Below are 21147 nucleotides of genomic sequence, written 5' to 3'. Positions count from 1 at the left end.
CCGCCTCTGTCCCACTCGATGTGCCAGCCCCGATGTCACGGCTGCCACTGGTGCTCGGTCCCTCCGCCTGGTCCGTGTCCATGTCTCCCTCTGTGTCCCCCGACGATGCTGTGGGCAGGGTGGAGAGACAGAAATTAATCAGACACCTGTACACATCTGTCACATGAGTCCAATCTACATAGTCAACATTGCATAGCCTGAAGAGGCAGATCCCTAACATCTGCAAAACAAGGTACCGATGTAGGGCATGAAACACAGTTGGTTGAGCCACCATGCCACTGAAATACCATGGAGAGCATGAGACAATAGCTGATGACAGGAAACGGAGTCTGACATAGCACCCAGGCCCTGGGGACAATCCTGCACTGCCTCTGCACCACACAGCGTTTGTGAAAATACCTATGACCAGGGACAATATCCATGAACTTGAGACACATGCTGCATAGGTAATGCTGCAAACATGCCCAACATAACTCGGTCACTGCACCTTGCGTGTGTGTCCAGTAACATCACACACTGTCCAGACCCAGCAATTAGGAATCAGGATTTGACACATAGGCATTGCCCGCCCCAAGCAACCCCCACACGATGCTAATTGCTGAGACACAGGTGGCACCAACATCTCATAGTCTGGGTGATAAACACAGTGGCAGGCAAAAGGCAAGATTGGACGCAAAACAGCAAAGGTGCGCCTGTACAAATAATGAGGTACCAGTGCCCATCCTCAGATGAGTATAACAAGACACACAGGCACTGGCAACTGTGAGTATGAAGAGGGACAATCAGGTCAGGCTGCACAGTGGACACCTGTACATAATAGCACGTCTATATACATGGTGACAGGGGACAATGGCACAGAGCACAACCTACGCTGTAGACAGTGAGAGTGTCCACGTTGATGATGACACAAACAACACTGAGGATAAGGTGCCCCAGGGGACAGTATTGGGCACGCAACTACATGCTACTGAATGGGAATGACTGCTACACACGTCACCATCCCTGCACTATGCGTAGCGCACACTCATGCACATCATGTCACAGGCCACTACATAGGACATGCGCGCTGTAAGGCATGACACATGAGAGACCAACTCCCATGTCTGGAGCCAGCATCAGTGCCAACTGACATGGAACCCACATGCAGTGAACTTGACAGTTCACAGGCAAGGTCCCACAACCTGTTACCCACCACCACCACCCATGATGCTACAGTCATTGTTCTCGTGGACAAAGCGCCAGCCTACATTACCTTGTGAAGGAGTGAATACACACAGACCAGGGAACACATTGCAAGGAGGGGAAGGGTGGCAGGGGCGCAGCGCTACACTTGGGCAAACTGGATGGGCACAGCACCTTTAAACCCTGCCAGTGAATTAATGCCACTGTGCCCTTACAAATGCCGGTGACACACAACAAACGCACATGTACCTACCCCCTTCCGCCTGCTGCATCGCCTGTAAGCGCCTCTCCAGGTCTGGAAAGACCACCGGCAGCACACGCCTGTGGAGGTGGGTCAGACGGCGGCGGCCGCGGTTCTTGTGGCTCTCAGGTGAGTCCCCCAGCAGGAGCCGTGCAATCCTCCGCGTCCAGCACCGGATATCCTGCCAGCGTTTCCTCACCTGGGACAGGCTCCGCCTCCGACCATCCACACGCCTCACGGCACTGACGGCGGTCAGCCAGATCTGCTCCTTGGCAGTGGCGCCTACCTGTGAGGAAGTACAAGTGACACCACATCAATACACCAGCCACATGTCACAGAGAGACATATGTGAACATAATAGCTGGTTACTACATGGCATGTAATGCAGCCAACGCATTGCACCTCTGTCATAGGGACATCATCCTCTGGTGAGGGAAAAGGCAGTACGTGCCATAGTGGGTACTCAGGTGGAATGATGGCAATGTCACAATCAATGATCAAGGCTCACACTGTGCATCACACCCACCCCTCCTGTCTCAGGGCACTGCTGGGAGGACTCTGCACACACACCTCCTGTCTCAGGGCACTGCTGGGAGGACTCTGCACACACCCCTCCTGTCTCAGGGCACTGCTGGGAGACATCAGGCACCCCCCCCCTGGTACCCCCCCGACAGTACATGGCATGTGTGTCACACCGGGTCACAATGCCTGAAGACACAGTCACAACATAGGGACAGTCTGTGGCAGTGGCCTATGCACTCACCTGATACCCTGGTCGCCCATACAGCATGGGGTACTGTGGGAGGATCACATCCAGCAGAGCCATGTTCTCCTCCAGGGTGAATGGCTGTGTCCTCTCCACAGCCCTTGACATGGTTCCAGGGAATCAGTAGCAGCAGCTTGGTCGACAAATGCAAAGATGTGCAGGCAAGTAATCCCTCATGGGACCTGGCTGCCTTATATGTGGCCTTCTGCCCAGTCTCATGCACAGGAGTACAGAGTGATTGGTCACTCACATTTGCATCCTATGTTTCCACCAATCCCTTCAAACCTAGCAGTCTGTGGGTTCTCTATCGGTTTCATTCTCCTGCATGATGTCAGCCCCACAAACACATTGCAACAAAGTAGAAGAATTCCAACTGACTTCTGCTGTGCACCTTCCAGAACAAAATCGAAATTTGAACCTGGTCGCCATGACAACCAGCATGCATGTAGGCCTTAATACTTGTCCCCTATGTAATTAGGAGAATCACACACAGGTACGGTGCGTTTCCGGGCCCTAGGGCACCCCAAATGCATGGCAACGGCCCGTACATGCATGCCTACGTTCAAAATCACTATGGGTCTGCACGCGTATGCGTACACGTAGTGGTACGGACCGTACACACGCATGTACGCTCACTATCACTATGGGTCTGCACGCGTATGCGTACACGTAGTGGTACGGACCGTACAAATGCCTGTACGCTCACTATCACTATGGTTCTGCACGCGTATGCGTACTCGTTGTGGTACGGACCGTACAAATGCCTGTACGCTCACTATCACTATGGGTCTGTGTACCCGTAGTGATAGTGAGCGTACATGCGAGTGTACGGTCCGTACCACTACGTGTACGCATACGCGTGCAGAACCATAGTGATAGTGAGCGTAGATGCGAGTGTACGGTCCGTACCACTACGTGTACGCATACGCGTGCAGAACCATAGTGATAGTGAGCGTACAGGCATTTGTACGGTCCGTACCACAACGAGTACGCATACGCGTGCAGAACCATAGTGATAGTGAGCGTACAGGCATTTGTACGGTCCGTACCACAACGAGTACGCATACGCGTGCAGAACCATAGTGAGAGGGCCGTACACTCACATGTACGCTCACTATCACTATGGGTCTGCACGCGTATGCGTACTCGTTGTGGTACGGACCGTACAAATGCCTGTACGCTCGCCATCACGATGGGTACACATACGGCAGCACTCCCACAGTGATTGGGGAACATACACAGGCCCTCTTAGCAGCAGTACGCCGGTTTGTACACATCACTGTGGTGATAGTCGACACACAGGTAGGAATAGGGCGGACATACTTGTCCATGGATGGACATACTTGTCCAGGAATGGACATCAAGGCATCGTCTGTGCATTACTACATGTGTGGGGCACAGGTGTGACAGGCTGTGATGTGGAACATGCCTCCTGAGTGGAGGAGGCACCAGATGTATGATGAGATGTGTACAGGTGTACTGTGTGAGGGTGCAATGTGTGCCAGGCATGCCCTTGACTCCTTTGACATGTGTGCATGTCGTACTGCGCACTTGGGGTGAGCGTCACTGGCATGGCACGGACACCAACACACGGAAGTGTCCCATGATGCCCGGTACAGGGGTCATGACACCTGACTTGTCACTACCCACAGTGCACAATGTGACTATGTCATTTATGTGTCCGGGATTTACATCAGGTTGATGTTGTAGCACCCTCAAAAGCTGCAGCCGTTGCAGCAACCAACATGTGTCTGTGTGTAGATTGTCATTGCACACTGTTCCGCACACCATGCCACATGTGGTATCTGATGTGAGGTGCACATGTATGCATGGGACACGGAGTAGCGTGACAAGGCCATGTCAGCATCCTCACAAGGAATGTGTGGTGAGTCATGACATGTGCACCTTCATGGCAAGGTGTGTGGGCAGGCCTAGTGTAATGTCATGTGACCTGTGGCTCCGGTGTTCCGCTACCAGTCTCTACAATCGGCATCCTACTTCTGCTGATGTGTGGGTGTATGTCACTTCTGTCTTGCGTCGGGCTGTTCACTTGCACTGGGACACAGCTATTCCCATGGCGTGGCATGGGGAGGTTCTCAATCACCGTGTGTAGCTGGGTCTTGGAAGGAGTGTCACCTTGCATCCATACGTGTCCTGGGCATGTAGCACATGCCTGACTCCCTATGTGGCATGTGTGTATTGGCAGATTTACATGTGCTCAGTAGACATGAGTTGTTCTCGTAGTGCACTCACTCTTCCTTGTCACTTCCAAATTACTGCAGAGCGCCTCCTGTTGCCCGAAGAATTCCAGACTTGGCCACCATGCAGGAGAATGACAGGATCCGGCTCTACCGCTTCACCCAACCGTTGATTCTGGAGCTGACGGCGAGACTGGCACCACACCTGCAACCGCAGCACAGGTATCCTACGGCACTGACACCCCAGCTGAAGGTAATGGCTGCCCTACATTTCCTTGCCACGGGTACCTTCCAATATACCATAGCTCATGTTGGTGGCATGTCCCAGAGCATGTTCAGCGGTGTGCTGCATGATTTCTTGGAGGCCATGTTGATTCACCTGGATGACTTCATCAAGTTCCCAACCCCTGAACAGATGACTGAGGTCAAACGTGGTTTCTATGCCCTGGGAGGGATGCCCCATGTCATTGGGTCCATAGATGGGACACATGTAGGTTTGGTACCACCACACGCACGGGAGGTGGCGTACCGCAATCGCAAGCACTACCACTCCATCAATGCCCTTGTGGTGTGTCTGTCCAACATGGTGATTTCACATGTCTGTGCTCGTTTTCCAGGATCAGCACACGATGCCTACATCATGAGGCGTAGCGGGATGCCTGATATGATGATGCAGCTGCGCAACGAACGTGCATGTGTTGTTGGTGGGTACAGTCTGTCTGTCCTGTATTCTGTTTGGCCGAGCAGCACTACCGCTTCGCCTGTTCTAACGATATCCATGTGCTTTCCATTTAGGGGACGCTGGCTATCCCAACATGCCTTGGCTGCTGACACCTCTCCGCAACCCCATCACGCCGGCCCAGCTCCGCTACAACACCGCCCATGGCCGGACAAGGCGAGTGATAGAGAGGACGTTTGGCATGCTGAAGAGCCGATTCCGGTGCCTCCACAAGACCGGCGGCGCACTCCCATATGCCCCGGCGAAGGTCTGCAAGATCTTCATGGTCTGCTGCATGCTGCACAACATGGCAGTTGAAAGAGCTGTGCCCCTCATCCTGGATCAAGGTGACGAGGACCATCCACCCGTGGAGGACGAAGGGCTTGGCAATGGGGCTAGTGATGTGGAGGATGTGGAGCCGCAAGAGGACATCCGGACTCGGCTCATACGCGACTTCTTTGCTTAGTGGTGAGTACCAGGGTCTGAGTGTGCACGCATTGGTCCCCGTGTGGCATGCGTTGTGATGTGTGTCTCCACCTGCATGTATGGCACGTGGGTCAGAGGTGTGTGTGGGTGTGTCACTGGAGTGATGGTGGCAGTGATGGTAGTATTTCCCCAGACATAATTGTGACCTAGCATGTTGTCATACATACATGTGTCGAGTACATGCACATGCAAGTGGCTGTGCTTCTTGTGGCTGACTTCTTGTGTGTCTCTCTTCCCCAGGTACCTGCGCATGCCGTTTGCTGGTTGCATTGTTGTGGCACTGCTATTCCTCATGGACATGGCATCGTGGGCTGACTCAGCGTTACAGGCACGGACACGTTTGGAAGTCTCCATGGGGTAAGGGATGCATCTGGGGTGTATTGGGTGTGGCAGTTGTTCACGATGTGTGCACACTGCCCCGGTCGGGGTTTGGGTCCTCTGCAGACATGTGGCATCCCCATGGGACACGACATGCAGCTGGGTACACCTGAATAGATGGGCTGCCTGGTTGTCAGTCATCAGTGATGGGATGGTGGATTGTGATGAAGGCATCAATGTGTGTGACACTGCCCTCGGACACATACGGTTAACATTGTCTTGACATGGCGTGGGACTTCCACATCAGCGGATGTATGGTGTATGGCAGGCTCTCCGTGAGCAGCTGTGGGTATTTAGCTATTATCCGACACTTGTGTGCCAGTTCCATGGCTATCACGCATTTGTGCTGCAGAAGGGGGGTGCCAGTGTTGGAGCCACATGTTACTCCACATGATGTGTTCATGTGTACTTCAAGTTGCCTCTGCAATCCCAAACACATGACTATTAAAGGTGTCCCTATGCCTCCAAGGTGCCTCTTCTCAGTCAATGCTGGTGTGTTGGCACGGTGCATCCTGCATGTCTGGCATGGTATTCCCTGATTGTGGCTATGTGTCAATGTGTCGAGTGGCAAGATGCAAGCTGTGTGTGTGTGCTGCGACTGTGTAATGGGCATGATGTCCATGACTGTGTGGGTATTGTGACATGTGCCATCCCCATGCATCCAACGTTGTCCATGACCCCATTCTCTGCATCCACCGGACTCAAGCTTGCAGGACATGGTTCTGCCACCTGTCTACACGTACCTGGGTGCCCCCCAGGACACGGGCCAGGATCCCTGACCTCTGCGCATGAGTGTTGCTGTACTCAATGTGTCTGTCAGCACGGTTGTTCGGCCACCCCCTCAGCTGGTTCTGACCATCACGGGTGTGTATGGTGCTCCATGTCTGTCTTGCCTAATACACTGTGACCCATGTGTCCTGTGCCAGACTCAGGCCCCAGGGTGTGGATGGTTGAAGACAAAAGATGACTCAGGCATGTTTAGACTTTACATGACACATGTTAGGTAATAATGCAACCAGCAGGCATCTACTCTTCATAGTGTGATTTATTATTGGGGGGGGGGACAAAGTGAGGGGCTTTCCGGGAGTTTGGAATCCAAAGTTCAGTAGGGGAGTTGGTGTCCTTGCCATTTGAAATCCTCAGAGTCCATGCCACAGTCTTTGTCAACATTGGTCAGCCAGTGACCAGCAGGGCCATGTGGCAGATAATGTCTCTTGATGCTGTGATGCTGTTGCTCCAGTGGGCCAGGTGCCAGGCCAGGTGTCCTGGGAGATGGTGATGTAGCAGCCACCCTCACGGTCCTTTCCGTGGACGACCCGGCTTCCTGCGGGGAACCTCAGCAGCAGGCCGTGACGACGTCTGGGATGCTCCGTCGGATGTTTCCTCCTCCTCCTCATGATCCCTCCCTGTGGGTGGTGATGTTCTCCGCCTTCTGGCACAGGGAGGGTCGGCCATGGTGTCGGCCATCCGACGGAGTTCAGCGTGAATCCCCTGGGACGCCGTCACTTGCTCAGCCTGTCTGTCCTCCATCCTCCGTTGGTGTAGCTGTAGACAGGCTATTAGCTCCGCATGTTGCTGGGCCTGCTGGACCTTGATCCCCTCGAGGACGGACACAACCTGGGCCATGCCCGTGGTGTCCTGCCGGTATGAGTCCAGGATGTTACGGACATGGGAAAATACCGGATCCCCAGCCAACTGGTCAGGCTCGCGCCTCCGCCGCTCTCCACTCCCACCACCCCTGCCCACTTGCGTCTGGCCTGCACTTGTGGGCACATGGGGTCTCCGGGACCCCTGAGGGGTGGCATTGGCGTTGTCGCCTGCCTCCTCCTGGGTGCCCGGGACACCGTGTCCCTCCTGGCGAGCCTGGCTGCATTGTGGTGTTGGGGCAGGGATCCTGGGTGTCTCCTGGGATGTGGCAGGAGTGGGGGTGGTGGTTGGCACGGTTGTACCTGACGCAGGTGCTGCAGGTGGTTGGACACCAGAGGGGCCAGGTCGGTCGGGGTCGTCCGCAGAGTGGTGAGAGTGGTCGCTGCCGGTGGGATCGGTCTCCTGCAGATCCGGGTCCTGTGAGTGTTCCCCCCCAGTGTTGGGGGGTGCAGCACGACGTTGACCTGTGTGTGAGAGAGACAATGTTACTTTTGATCCATGCAACATCCATGTTTCATCCGTTACAAAGTTGGCACATTTCCTCTTGGAATTAGGATCTGTCTTGCATTCCACTCACAGTGCACTTGTGCATGTGTGTGTCCCTTGGGCACCAATTTGGCCCCTTTAACTATGTGTGGCACAGTCTTACTTGCTGCGTCAAGTGTGACTGCAGTCAGCAGTGGAGTGTGCATGTGTGCCGAGCTATGCGTTTGCGCCTTCCTTGTAGCACTGTACATGTGCACATGGAGTGGATCCACACACTCATATGATGCAGGTGGCTGTCCTTGTGCTCGTGTACAGGTTGTAACATGGCCCTGCGTTTTGCCATGATGAAGAGGGGGGGTTCTGGCACTGGGCACCCTTGTCTACATGCACGCAGTCCACCTGCTGACGAGCAGACATTCCCACACACCAAAGGACTGATTTGCTCTCCCTGTGTCTCCCTCCTTCTCTGTCCCCCTCTCCCTCTTCCTCTCTGTCCCCCTCTCCCTCCCTCTGTGTCCCCCTCTCCCTCCCTCTGTGTCCCCCTCTCCCTCCCTCTGTGTCCCCCTCTCCCTCCCTCTGTGTGTCAGCCTCCTCCCTCTGTCCATCTTCCTGTGTCTCCCTCCCTCTGTGTCCCCCTCTCCCTCCCTCTGTGTGTCAGCCTCCTCCCTCTGTCCATCTTCCTGTGTCTCCCTCCCTCTGTGTCCCCCTCTCCCTCCCTCTGTGTGTCAGCCTCCTCCCTCTGTCCATCTTCCTGTGTCTCCCTCCCTCTCTGTCCCCCTCTCCCTCCCTCTCTGTCCCCCTCTCCCTCCCTCTCTGTCCCCCTCTCCCTCCCTCTGTGTGTCAGCCTCCTCCCTCTGTCCATCTTCCTGTGTCCCCCTCCCTCTCTGTCCCCCTCTCCCTCCCTCTCTGTCCCCCTCTCCCTCCCTCTGTGTGTCAGCCTCCTCCCTCTGTCCATCTTCCTGTGTCTCCCTCCCTCTCAGTCCCCCTCTCCCTCCCTCTGTGTCCCCCTCTCCCTCCCTCCGTGTGTCACCCTCTGTCACCTTGGCCCAGCTTCCTGGGCACACACTGTTAGCAGATCTTTGAGTGGCCCTTGGCCTGTTGATGTGAGTTTGTTTCTGATCTCCAGGCACCCATTTTGTCTGCTGTGTGTCTGTGCGCTGCTGCTGTGGTGGTGTGTGCTGCCACTCTTTCACACTGTTGGCTGTTCATTAGCTGCTGGCATGTGCAAAACAGTGCCTTCACCCCCATGTGTTGATGCAAGGCATCCGCCATTTGCTGGCAAGTCATTCCTGTGTTGGGACACAGTGTTTGTCTGGCTGTGACCTAGGCCATATGGGCAGAGGGCATTGTTGTCTGCTTTGGAGTCGCACTATGTGATTCTTGGTGCCCACACTCCCGCCATCCGGGTTACCGTGTCATGTGTTGTTGTCTTCTGTGGCCTGTGACTTGACATTGTCCAGCTGGGTGCATGGGGCATGGTGGCAGCAGTGGCATGTGCCTGCTCATGGAGTGTGGTTGAGTAATGCGATGGCTTGTGGTGTTTGCGTGCCTGTTATTAATTTTGGTTGTGGTTGCAGTTCCCCCCATGTGAGGTGCGTTGTTTGTGTACTCACCCGGGTCTCGGAGTCCTTCTACTCCTTCAACTGCCTCCACCGGCAGTATGGCCATCACCCTCTCCTCCCAGGGATGGTACTGTACGGGTCTGCGGGAGGGCCCTCCTCCGGTGGCGTTGGCCTGGTCGTGTTCCTCCTGTCTCTTGGCTCTGACCCTCCTCCGCAGATCGTACCACCTGTTCTGGCAATCCTGCTTGGTCCTCCTGGTGTCCGCAACAGCATTCACAGCATCGACGATGGTCTGCCACATGGCTGTTTTGGCTGCCTGGCTGGTGCTTCTGACCAATGTTCCAAAGATCTGTGGCTCGACTCTGAGGATTTGATCAACAAGGACCTCCAACTCTCGGTGACTGAACTTTGGATTCTTGGTAGTGGGCATGGTGAGGGGTGTGGGTGGGGATGGTGTGGGTGTGGGGGGTGTGTGGATGTTGGGGGGGGGTGTGGATGGTTGTGTGTGTGTGTGAATGTGATGAGAGGGTGTTTGTGAGGGTGGTCGTGTGAAGGTGTGCAAGTGTAAGATGTGGTGTCGCTTGTAGTCTGGTTCTGTGGTGTCTGGCAGCAGTGGGTCTGTTGCAAAGGCTCATGGTTTGTGTGTGTGGGCCCTTTTTATTGGTCCATGGGTGGGTGTGGCAGTGTTTGAATTTTGGGTGGGTGTGTTATAAGGAGTGGTGGTGTATTGGGCCTCTGTTTGTTTTTGACAGTTGCAGGTCAGTGATTGTGTTATTTTAGTGGTTGTTGGCCATGTTTAGTGGCTGTGTGCCTTTCGAATGGTGTATTGTTGAGTTGTTTTGTTTTGTCCTTGTTGTGTACGTGCGTTTTGAGCGTGTGTACGGTGTGTACATGGGCCATTTGGTTGTACGATTTGGTCCTTGTGTGTGGCTTTGTACGACTCGTACATGCGGTTGTGATGTTGGGGCATGGGGTGCGCTCCGTACTTAGGAGGTTGTGTTGGGGGTGCGCCAGGAACGTACTGGGGTGGGGGTACGACTGGAACGTACTGGGGTGTACATAGACGGTGGTGCGACACGTACAGGGGTGGGGGGGTGTACATTGACGGTGGTACGACACGTACAGGGGTGGGGGGGTGTACATTGACGGTGGTACGACACGTACAGGGGTGGGGGGGTGTACATTGACGGTGGTACGACACGTACTGGGGTGGCGGTACGACTGGAACGTACTGGGGTGTACATGGACGGTGGTACGACACGTACAGGGGTGGGGGGGTGTACATAGACGGTGGTACGACACGTACAGGGGTGGGGGGGTGTACATTGACGGTGGTACGACACGTACAGGGGTGGGGGGGTGTACATTGACGGTGGTACGACACGTACTGGGGTGGGGGTACGACTGGAACGTACTGGGGTGTAGGTAGACGGGGCTGTGACACGTACTGGGGTGGGGGTGTGGCTCGAACGTACTGGGGTGTAGGTACACGGGGGGTACGACACGTACTGGGGTGGGGGTGCGACTGGAACGTACTGGGGTGTACATGGACGGTGGTACGACACGTACAGGGGTGGGGGGGTGTACATAGACGGTGGTACGACACGTACAGGGGTGGGGGGGTGTACATTGACGGTGGTACGACACGTACAGGGGTGGGGGGTGTACATTGACGGTGGTACGACACGTACTGGGGTGGGGGTACGACTGGAACGTACTGGGGTGTAGGTAGACGGGGCTGTGACACGTACTGGGGTGGGGGTGTGGCTCGAACGTACTGGGGTGTAGGTACACGGGGGGTACGACACGTACTGGGGTGGGGGTGCGACTGGAACGTACTGGGGTGTACATAGACGGTGGTACGACACGTACAGGGGTGGGGGGGTTTACATTGACGGTGGTACGACACGTACTGGGGTGGGGGTACGACTGGAACGTACTGGGGTGTACCTAGACGGGTGGGGGTATACATATACGGGGGGTACGTGTCGGACGTACGGGGGCTGGGGGGAGTGTTGGGCGCGTATGCGGGCACATGTCTCCATGGTTGCTATTGGTGTTCGGTGCGGACGGTGTTTTTTCCATACGGTTGTAGGCTCGGACGCACGGGATGGATCGTGATTCCTCGGTCGGACTTGGATTTTTACGTTTGTAAGGTAAATCGTCCGAGGACGTGTCGGACACATTTTCCGACCCGAGGACGTGTGGGGAATGATTCCCGGTGCGGGTCGTATGGACTTTTTACCATGCGAATCGTGATTGCCAGTTCGTACGGCACTTGTACGATTCGTACGGTAAAAAGACCCGATACGAGTCGCACGGGGGAATTTTTTACCGGATCGTGATCGGCACCTATGTGTGCCATGCATTCTTTCACTTTTAAGCAGTTGGGACAATGGTATTGCAAAGATTTTTAGGTCTCGCTGGCGTTGCAGCGCAAAGCGCTGCCGCCAACGAGAACTATTGTTGCCCTGATGCCTCTCAAGGGAGACAGACCGGGGCACGCGCAGCGATCGGGGTCTGTGGACGCGCTTGCGCAGGCGCAGACGCACACACACAGGCACACGCGCGCGCACACACCCCGCCGCTGCCGACCCCCGCCCCCTCACCACATCCGCTAAATACTGCAGTGACAGCGCTGACCCGCCTTCCGTTCGCAACACCACTCAATAGCGAAACCCGTCCCCGGCCCCCAACTCACCCCTCAAAGTCTCCTCACCAGTACAGAAGCCTGCTGGGCACCGATTACTACTACGAGCGTCCTTTTTTCACCCGCCCGGTGAGTCCTTCCGCTCAGGCTTCGTAGCGAGGATGAAAGTGCCACTGCCTCCCTGCCTCTGCCCCTCCCCCCACAGCAAGCAGACACGTGACTGCTGAAAAGTGGGTGAAAGGTCGCACGCTGCAGACGGCTACTCTGTTGGTCAAGCACAAATCCAGAGGCCATTCAAAGGGACAATCCAGGCAGTGAAATACAGGTTGCACGCAGGTGAAGTAGGAATACCTGAAGGATAATCCATATGCCAGGCTTAAAGTCGCCAATGGCAGAGTACCATAAAAGTCAAGCATCCTATCACGAAGAAGATGCAGACGGGACAGGTGCTCGTGTGGCACAGAAACAGCAGCCATTCCGTAGTATGAAAAGTAAAAGCAGCACACCTGCCACCAGCGCCAGAAGCAGCGGAACACCTCCAAAGATGCTCGAGAAAATCGAATGAAAAAATGCCGGAATCACACCAAAAATAGTTTGGAAAGAGGTCACGAAGCCTGAGCCTACAAGTTTAAAAAAAAGAGCCAGGCCGGTCGTGGACGAGGCATTGAAAATAGTTTGGATCAAAGCTCCGAAATGTAGGGGGAGGTCAGTATTCAAAACCGCCTGTACCTCAGTGCGCGTATTAGCAACGTGAAGGACAAATGTTTCACGAGAGGAAGTCAATGGCACCTCTTTTTGGGACAATACAGCTCTTATTCTGCTCAACTTGTTGAACTCTGCTTTCAAGGTTGGAATCGAAGGCCAGATGGAAACATCCAGCCGCCCGTGCGGGGTTGAAAAGAGAACATTATTGCAGCAGACAACCCTCTGCGATACAGTTACTATATATGGGATTCCCACTAACATCCCGCAGCAAGCTTCATTATTCAAAATTAAATAACTACTGTTTGCAAGCAGCGTCAAAGAAGGCGTAATCACAGGCACTGGGACACCTCGTAGGACGCAGGCCAAAATCGGGGCTTGTACATTGCATGCACCGTGTAATTGAATGTGCCTACATACCAAGGAATGATCTGGTGTCGTGGTACATTCCTCACCCTTCAGATAAACCTCAGTTCCCTCCCTAGTACATCTATACGTAAAGGGGAGGGACCAAACCTCATGTATGAAAGCGGTGCCCAGCTGTTCATATCTACCCACAGCATAATGTTTCATACAAGACGTAAACTTAAGAAGTGCGAAAGGTAGAGTTATCAACCCGTATATAAGCCACGTGACTGAATTGATTTCCGCCACAGAGAAAGGTAACGGTTCTAATTTTTCAATATGTAATAATGAATATGTAGCATCTTTCATGGACATAAATCACTGCTTATCAGTAAGGTTAAAAGGAATGAATAACGATGTAGTGCTCAAATAGTCCCAAGGGACCCTCCCTGCCTTTAACGTCTGCAATGTCCATGCAAACTGCATAACAGAACGCAACTGGTTTTGACCATTATATAACACAGACATATCATCATGCACAATATCAACAACTGACGAAACAATATTATCTAATGTATAAATTCTGGAAGAGAGAGTGCTAATGCTGTTATCTATAACGGCTAAAACCTTTTCCATGTTTGCTTGGTCAATAGCTCTCAATCTTGAAGCCGCCTCAATTTGCGAAAATTTCCACACTTCGTTGTAAATAGCATACGCCCACCTTTTGGTTCTGCCACCCACAGGACCTTTAACAAAATAATTCAAATCTATTTTGTCATGTAACTTCGATAAATGAACTTTGACAGATGCTAAGGTGGAATGTCGCAGCCAGGATTGACATAACTTTCCCACAGAATATGTAGTTACAGTATGTGACGACTGAAACCGAGGGTCTACGCGTTCCAGAGGACTAAATACCCTTTTGATCAAAAATAAATTGTAAACTCAGGGAAAGTTCTGGATAGTAAACCATAATAAATTACTATTCTAACTCCAATCCAACATAAGTCAGGGAAAGTGCTGGATAGTAAACCATAATAAATTACTATTCTAACTCCAAACATAACATAACTCAGGGAAAGTGCTGGATAGTAAACCATAATAAATTACTATTCTAACTCCAATCCAACATAAGTCAGGGAAAGTTCTGGATAGTAAACCATAATAAATTACTATTCTAACTCCAATCCAACATAAGTCAGGGAAAGTGCTGGATAGTAAACCATAATAAATTACTATTCTAACTCCAAACATAACATAACTCAGGGAAAGTGCTGGATAGTAAACCATAATAAATTACTATTCTAACTCCAATCCAACATAAGTCAGGGAAAGTTCTGGATAGTAAACCATAATAAATTACTTTTCTAACTCCAATCCAACATAAGTCAGGGAAAGTGCTGGATAGTAAACCATAATAAATTACTATTCTAACTCCAAACATAACATAAGTCAGGGAAAGTGCTGGATAGTAAACCATAATAAGTTACTATTCTAACTCCAATCCAACATAAGTCAGGGAAAGTGCTGGATAGTAAACCATAATAAATTACTATTCTAACTCCAATCCAACATAAGTCAGGGAAAGTGCTGGATAGTAAACCATAATAAATTACTATTCTAACTCCAAACATAACATAACTCAGGGAAAATGCTGGATAGTAAACCATAACAAATTACTATTCTAACTCCAATCCAACATAAGTCAGGGAAAGTGCTGGATAGTAAACCATAATAAATTACTATTCTAACTCCAAACATAACATAAGTCATGGAAAGTGCTGGATAGTAAACCATAACATAAGTCAGGGAGAGTGCTGGATAGTAAACCATAATAAATGACTATTCTAACTCCAATCCAACATAAGTCATGGAAACTGCTGGATAGTAAACCATAATAAATTACTATTCTAACTCCAAACATAACATAACTCAGGGAAAGTGCTGGATAGTAAACCATAACAAATTACTATTCTAACTCCAATCCAACATAAGTCAGGGAAAGTGCTGGATAGTAAACCATAATAAATTACTATTCTAACTCCAAACATAACATAACTCAGGGAAAGTGCTGGATAGTAAACCATAATAAATTACTATTCTAACTCCAATCCAACATAAGTCAGGGAAAGAGCTGGATAGTAAACCATAATAAATTACTATTCTAACTCCAATCCAACATAAGTCAGGGAAAGTGCTGGATAGTAAACCATAATAAATTACTATTCTAACTCCAAACATAACATAACTCAGGGAAAGTGCTGGATAGTAAACTATAATAAATGGCTATTCTAACTCCAATCCAACATAAGTCAGGAAATGTGCAGGTTAGTAAACAATATAAATTTTTCTATCTAAATTATTTTTTAGACCCTATTCCCCTATAATACCAAAATAACGCTTCTTCAATATTAATTTAATATTTTTTATTAATATTAAAAAATAAATTTCGTGTAAAAATTTAAATTTGGATGTTAAATTTTGATTTCATGATAAATTTCTTATTTATTAATATTTTATACAATTTTTAAAGACTACATTTTTAAATTACTACCCACCCTAATCCCCTATAATACCAAAAACCCGCTCCTAAAATTTTTATTTGAAATTTTTAAATTTAATTACAAATTTAAATTCGTAAACAATTAGAAATTTAAAATTAAATTTTAAATTTCTTAATTATTTTCTAATTTGTTTATATTTTATAATAATTTACTATTCTAACTCCAATCCAACATAAATCAGGAAATGTGCAGGTTAGTAAACAATATAAATTTTTCTATCTAAATTTTTTTTTAGACCCTTTTCCCCTATAATACCAAAATAACGCTTCTTCAATATTAATGTAATATTTTTTATTAATATTAAAAAATAAATTTCGTGTAAAATTTTAAATTTCGATGTTAAAATTTGATTTCATTATAAATTTCTAATTTATTAATATTTTATACAATTTTTAAACACTACATTTTTAAATTACTACCCACCCTAATCCCCTATAATACCAAAAACCCGCTCCTAAAATTTTTATTTGAAATTATAAAATTTAATTACTAATTTAATTTCGTGAACAATTCAAAATTTCAAATTAAAATTTGGATTTCTTAAATATTTTCTAATTTGTTTATATTTTATAAATTTTTTAAAAACCAAATTTTAAATTACTACCCACCCTTATCCCCTATAATACCAATAACCCGCTACTAAAATTTTAACAATTCTTTTGTAGAAAATATTTTTTAACACATATTATTACTAGTAGGAGTTTTGTAAGTTTTTTAAAAACATAATACATATTTTTTTATAAATTTTATAACAACTTATATTTTTCTGTCGATATTATATAAAACGACATTTTGATCAACGATATTCTGTTCATCGATATTTTTTTATGACGATATTTTTGTCATTCTCACGAAACGATATTTTTTACAAAGATATTTTCTATTACGATATTTTTCACAGTCGATATTCTTACCACGATATTAATGCTAGTCGATATTTTCCCGTCGATATTCTATCTTTATACCACTTATCACATCCGATAAAATCCAATACCTTAGTTAATGAAATTTATATTGTGTGATAAATGGTACAGATTACAATTTTTCGTCTAAGAATGGTAAATAACATTAATCAAGCTCATAAGACACACTGCTGTGGGATGATAATAAAAATGCCCATTCCAATAGAACTCTCCATTTCTCTCCCCCTCCAAATATGCCAGCTCAGCACCACAACTATGCATAAAATCTCAGATTGGTCAACCCAGTGCAGTAACCAGGTAAGCAGACCATAATCATAAGAATACGATAAAGGGACCTGAAGACCTGTTCAAAGCTCCAGCATACTAAACAGCAAGAAACTGAGTATCCATCTCTCACGCTTCCGTATCCACTACACCGCTATACTCTGCGTCCCATAGCACGAATACCGCACCTCAGTGGTCATCATGCGCAAGATTGAAACACTTCCTACATAGGATCAAAACTGTGACAAAATCCTTTTGACCACACATGGGGTAATAAGCGCTATATAAATGCTGCAATACAATACCAGCTCAGGAATAAGTGCCAAAGAAAGAGCTGTTTGGAGAGTCACCTCTACACTTAAGATGAGTGACACTTCAGGACATATGTCAAGCTGCACTTTAGGCATCCATGCATACTTTTGCTGAATGCAGTCAGTAGTGCAGTTTGCTAGTGCGTCCGTCGACAATTTCTGGCTTGAAACATGATTATGATATTCACCTCCACTATTTGCAAGGTTGTTTCTATGGGAGTCTTTCAATATGCAGAAGTTATGTGTGGGTGTTTCCATGAGAAGGAAAAGTTGTTTACCTTTGGTAAGTATTGGTTGTGGCCCTCTCTGGTCGACAACTCCAAACATTTTGCCTTCACCCTCCTCTTTTGCTGAATTCATTTTTTTTTTGCTTCTGGATTCTGTGGACTTTACTACTGCTAACCAGTGCTAAAATGTGTCTGCTTTCTCCTTTGAACATGGTAACATTAGCTTACACCCAATTGGGCCATTTAATTTACTTTTAAGTCCCTAGCAAAGTGCTACCACTTGTAGCCTGGGCTTGTACATAAAATGCTACTAGTGAGCTTGGCAGTTCGGGCTGTACTGTTCTCATGAGGTACAGGGTCAAGACTGATTTGCATATAGCTGGGGCTGAACTGGGGTGGTGAAGTGAGCTAAAGAACGATGATGGATTGAACCCAGATCTGTGACCGGGGATGAGTGTCTGAAAAGTTTCAGCGCTCCATCCATTGTCTCCTTGTGTTCGCTTTATTCGCCCTAAGTTGGCTGGGTATGTCCAGATGTGAGCCCCTTGCTCACTTTGCCACTGGATTCAAGCTAGCCTGGCTAATGAGGGGTGTTACCCCAAACCGGTCCCAGGATGCTAGTATTAGGTTCAGGGAAGACCTGGCTTAGCAGTTCGGGCTGTACTGTTTCCATGAGGCACAGGGTCAAGACTGACTTGCATATAGCTGGGTCTAAACTGAGGAGGCGAAGTGAGCTAAAGAACTATGGTGGATTCAACCCAGATCTGTGACTGGGGGTGAGTGTCTGAAACGTTTCAGTGCTCCGTCCATCGTCTCCTTGTGTTTGACTAGTGAGCCTGCAGCACTTACTGTGCCATCAACTGAGGTAGCCTATTTAAACATGTCTCTGGCCTGCCGTGGCAGCCTGTGTGCAGTTTTAACCTGCTAATTTGACTTGGCAAAATAACTCCTTTGCTAAGCCTAAAACTCCTTCTCAATACATAGACGTTTGCTCTTGGATAGGCCTTAAACAGCCTATTGGTTTGGGCAGGATGCATTGTATTTAACAAGTTAGACATGTACTTCTAAGTTTTGCATGTCCTGGTAGTGAAAAACTCACAAATTCATTTTTTCGCTACTGTGAGGCCTACCTCTCCAATAGGATAACATGTGGTTACCTTACTACATTTAATAAAGATAACTTTTGTCTGGAAACAGGTAGAAATATTGTTTTTGGTGTCTAGGGAATTATAATTTAAAAACCTGTTTAATGGTAATGTTAGATTCCAAGTCCAATTTCTGAAAATGGTACATTAATAAAGTTTAGAAAAAAGTGATGGATGGAATGTTTGAATTAATCTCAGCCACTGTTAATTACTTGGAACCGCATCCCAATACATCGTTATTTTACATACCATGTAACCTCAGTTTAGACCCCTCCATATGCAAATTAGCCTTGACCCTACTACAATAGGAACAGTTCAGTTCGAACTGCTGCACCAGGTCCTCCCTGAACTGGATCACAAACAACCTAGGACCAATTTCACCCTAGTAAGGGCTCATCAGCCAGGGAAAGTGTGGTCCCAGTGACACAGTGTGCACGGAACCCATGTCTTGGCGTTCCCATCCTACTTAGGGCAACACACTAAAAACTCTGGTAACTGCACCAATACTTTCTGCTGTGTTCCTCCTTTTATACAATTGTGACCTTAGTGGTGAAAGCCTGCTTTAAAATGTTCTAAGCTGTAGGAGCAGATTAAGTTGATGACTTTACTGTTTTGTAAAACATGTTATAAATCAAACACATGAATGGTATTGAAACTGTATAAATCAGCTCTCCAAATTTACCATCTTATTTGTATATCCCTACCGGAAACCTCAGGGAACCAAATCACTGAGCACGGACTGAAAGCTTTCCTGGTGGCCATAGAAACACAGATCCAAGAAACAAAGCAGATTCCAGGAACAAAACTTTATAATGGACTTCTCCGATTGGCTATCTCAGTGAGTATTGTGCGAATATTGACCATTCAGTACTCTAAAAAACATGCTGACCTCTTGTCTGGTATATCTGTTGTACCTTAAGGCTCATTTAGTGTCTTGCTGTTTCCAAATTTTTTAAGGCATATTTAGACTAATAAAGTGCACATAGACTTATCTGTCAGTACACCTTAGCATCTTAGTATGAATGTAAAATGTCCTTGCAATCGTGAAGGAAAGTGGTGTACTCTTAAGGAAAGGTAGGCAAGGATTTTGCTGCATTTCTCTTTCCACGTTATTTCTCAGGAGCCGAACAAACATGTTACTGCAACATGTAGAGGCAGCATGTCCCATGCGTCTTTTAGAAAACTTCTAACACCACCATCCAAGAATGCTTCATGTACTTTAAAGCAACAGACAAGGGAAAGCGCTTCCTTTCATTCAATCTATCAATCACCGCATAGTCAGACTTTAAGATTCTTTCTTGTGTTCCAATCCTGAGAAAATATGAGTGTAAGAAAGAAGGATTTGCTTCTATGGTTACCCCCACTTTTTGCTTGATGTAATGCTGTTTCTGACTAGTCTGACTGGGATCCTGCTAATCAGGACCCCAGTCTCTCTACTTTTTCCACTAAATTGTTATGGTAAGTACTTAGGTACATCCCAGATTGGATACTGGGGTACCCTTATAAGTCCCTAGTATATGGTACTAAGTTACCCGGGGCATAGGTAACCCGTAAATGGTGTGAGAGGTATGATTCCAAGCACTGTAAAGGCTCTCTGTTAGGCCCTCAGTGCTCCTGGTACCAGCCTTCTAGACCCGGACAGCACAGCATAGCTGCTGCCAACCAGAGACACGATTCTGCCCTCCTGCTGCTGAGCCAAGCTTGAGCAGGGGAAGACAGAACAATAGGCATCCTGTCACAGGGAGGAGTGACCACCTCCCAGACAGGGTTTAGTGCATAGGGGAAGGGTGGGAGCGTTTGCCAGCACCACATAGTCTGCATGCAGGGCAGATTTGGTGGCCTCCTTGCATAGTCCAGCTCAAACCAGTTCAGGGAGCTGTTGGCTCCAGCTCTGACACGAAACTGGACAAAGGAGAGGGGATTATTTAATTTATTTATTTAATGGGTTTGTATAGCGCCTGAATCACACCTGAAGGGATATCTCTGCGCTTATGGACATTCAGGAGAAGGCTGGCGTGGCCGTAGTTCTAAAACAGAGCCGTTTTCAGAGACTTTCTAAACTGACAGTGCTCTGGACATTGCCTCAGCGCAATGGGAAGCTGATTCCAATAGCGGGGGGCAAGATGCGAAAAAGCTGTCCCACCGGTCCGTGACTTCTTGACCCAAGGAACCACCAGCAATGATTTGGGTCCAGAGCGAAGATCCCTTGATGGAGTATAGCTGTACAATTTCTCTGTAAGATAAGCTGGACCATTACCGTATACCGCTTTATGAACAATGCAGAAAACCTAAAACCTTATGCGTTTCCGCACCGGTAGCCAATGGAGCTGTTGGAGAAGCGTCTGGGAGGTT

General features: G+C 48.5%; 1 protein-coding gene across 7 annotated transcripts in view; it reads left to right on the top strand.

Moving 5' to 3' along the window:
* Positions 1–21147, top strand: part of LRRC71 (leucine rich repeat containing 71) — a 382267-nt gene that overhangs the window by 348523 nt on the left and 12597 nt on the right. For all 7 annotated transcript variants that reach the window (XM_085640082.1, XM_085640080.1, XM_085640079.1 and 4 more), the window contains one exon: positions 19512–19633. In XM_085640082.1, the coding sequence (XP_085496208.1) occupies positions 19512–19633 (122 nt within the window). The remainder of the gene's footprint in view (positions 1–19511; positions 19634–21147) is intronic.

The sequence above is a fragment of the Triturus cristatus genome, chromosome 12 (genome assembly GCF_964204655.1).
Source record: "Triturus cristatus chromosome 12, aTriCri1.1, whole genome shotgun sequence".
Classification (NCBI taxonomy): domain Eukaryota; kingdom Metazoa; phylum Chordata; class Amphibia; order Caudata; family Salamandridae; genus Triturus; species Triturus cristatus.
The sequence above is the reverse complement of the archived record's forward strand: the minus strand, read 5'-3'. Positions and strand labels throughout refer to the sequence as shown.